The 2213-nt window shown below is 42.8% G+C and overlaps 1 protein-coding gene across 1 annotated transcript in view; it reads right to left on the reverse strand.

The window, feature by feature from the left end:
• The window catches only part of GNA11 (G protein subunit alpha 11), a gene marked incomplete at its 5' end in the record, with an annotated part of 17083 nt that extends 15026 nt beyond the window's left edge, over window positions 1-2057 (reverse strand). The window contains 2 exons of the mRNA XM_019513146.1: window positions 223-377; window positions 1839-2057. Coding sequence (XP_019368691.1) covers window positions 223-377; window positions 1839-2057 — 374 coding nt within the window. The remainder of the gene's footprint in view (window positions 1-222; window positions 378-1838) is intronic.
• Between the last annotated feature and the right edge of the window lie 156 nt (window positions 2058-2213).

Here is a 2213-nt window from a genome sequence, read left to right on the forward strand (position 1 = left end):
CACATAGCCACCCTTCCTAGACAATCCCACCAGTTTGAATCACTAGCAGCATCCACATAATGGTAATAAAGAGGAGGAATCAGATTTAAAAAGTAAAATTAATACAGGACAGCAAAATCATCTTACAGTGATAACTATTTACTGCAGACCTCAGCTACGGTTTTAGGCAGATTTTTTTTTTTTTTTGACTGATATCCTATGACAAAGTGCTTATATACTTACTACTTAGCCGAGTCTGAGAGCTGATATTCTCGTCTCCTGTCATAACATTCTTGAATTCCAGGGTCATTCCACAATGTCTTAATTGCACTTACATATGGCTGCTCAAAAGTTGTGACCTTTTCTACATCCACTTCCCGAATCAGCAGTGCGTTGGCCTGAGGGCAGAAGAGCAAAAGACAGCAGAGCATATATTAAAGCAAGATCCTCCTAATGAGGCCTCAAGGAAGGCCACATCAAGGTCATAGATGAAGACATAGGGAAAACAACCATGGACAAACTACACATTGACAAACAACCGGATCCAGATTTTCTGGGATCAGCATTAGGGTAAAAAGGAAATGCTTCAATTTTGCATTTTTAATAGCTGCCACTTCGTAGAAGTCCCTGTAAGCATCACATGGTCCTTGACGGAAGTGATTTAAGCAGAAAAGGCAGCGCACTAACACGGCTTATCCAGCTGCACAGGATCATTAAGTCACCAACAGTTTAAATCAGTAGTTCTCAACCCGCGGCCCGTATGCAGCCTAAACAGCACACTGTAACATCCTGTTAAATGGATACATGGGAAGTAAGCTGTTCTGGGTGCAGCCCACAACACATTGAGAGCTGTAAGTGTGGCCCACTATGGCAAATAGGTTAAGAGCCACTGGTTTAGATATACTGCAACTACCTGCATAAAGATTTGAAGAAGTGGGAGCCCAAACTTCCTGCTATCAGGGGAGCTAAGGCAGTTTTGCTACCTGAGTGTACCCATCACAGGTTTCATTTTAAGGCTTTGTTTAATTTTTAAGAGCCTGGAAGATACTACCATAATCCACTGTAATGAAGGTCTCTCCTTCAAGTAGGGGTAGAAGAGAATGTTATTCCTATTGATGCCATATAGCTTAAATAAGACTTAAACCAACATGACAGCCCATCACATTTTCCTAGTTATCACACAACCCCAAACCACACCCTGAAAACCCTATAAAGCTGCAACAAGAAGCAAAATTCTTTCTATCTGCACAATCCTATTCCCTAAAAGGAAGACGAGAACTAGATTGAATGCTATGTACATTAAGGAGAAGGGGATCTATCCCCCACTCTCAGCCACACACCAGTTAAAATATGGGTCCTACAAGCTACTTCACAACATGCCCATTTCTCAGCATTGTGGGACCATCTCTAAAAACATAAAAGGAGCTCAGTGTTCAAGAACTTCCCCTATATCAAGCAGTTACTATACACGGAAACGAAAAGTCAGCACTGCACAAATGATCTGATCCAACTGTCAAACAACTTCATTTCGGAAAAATAAGCCAATAAAAAGTAGCACACATACTAAAATCTGATTTCTTGGCACTTGTACACCTTTAAGCCAGCTGAACTCATTTAAACCATATTTGGCTGAAAAATTTACTCCTGGACCCAAGATCTGCAAGCCAAGTTTCAGCCCGGGGCAAATTTTTTGTGGTTGTTATAAGCCCTAAATAAGAGTGGCCCTATGAACAACCTTGTTCATGAGGAACAGAACAGCTGCTCTCCTGTGTGCACACAGGAAATCCACACGGGCCAAGGAAAGGAAATGTACCAAGGGTTGGGATGACACCCAGATGGAGTCATGCCCTGGGGCTCACCTTGTTCTGTTCATACTTGTATAGGATCTTCAGGGTCTCCATGGCCCTGATCATGGACTGCATGGCAGTGAAGATGTTTTGGTACACCAGCTTGGTGAAGCCCCTTTTGTCCTCTTCTGAGTAGCCCGAGCCATGAATTATCCGCATCTGTTTAATGAATGTGCTCTTCCCGCTTTCCCCAGTGCCTGCAAAAAAAAAAAGACCAGAAAAAAGAGAAGAACAGGTCAGTAGAGGTTACAAATGGGATTTGCTACAGGGAGAGAGGAAAGCTAGTACTATAACCTGTGTCAGGGTAACCACTATAGTATCCACATGGAACCTGCCCTGTTGATTACAGCAGCCCTAGTTTTTTTTTTTTTTGGGGGGGGGGGGGGG

Source organism: Gavialis gangeticus, unplaced genomic scaffold, assembly GCF_001723915.1.
Source record: "Gavialis gangeticus isolate Ggan-Ray unplaced genomic scaffold, GavGan_comp1, whole genome shotgun sequence".
Lineage (NCBI taxonomy): Eukaryota > Metazoa > Chordata > Crocodylia > Gavialidae > Gavialis > Gavialis gangeticus.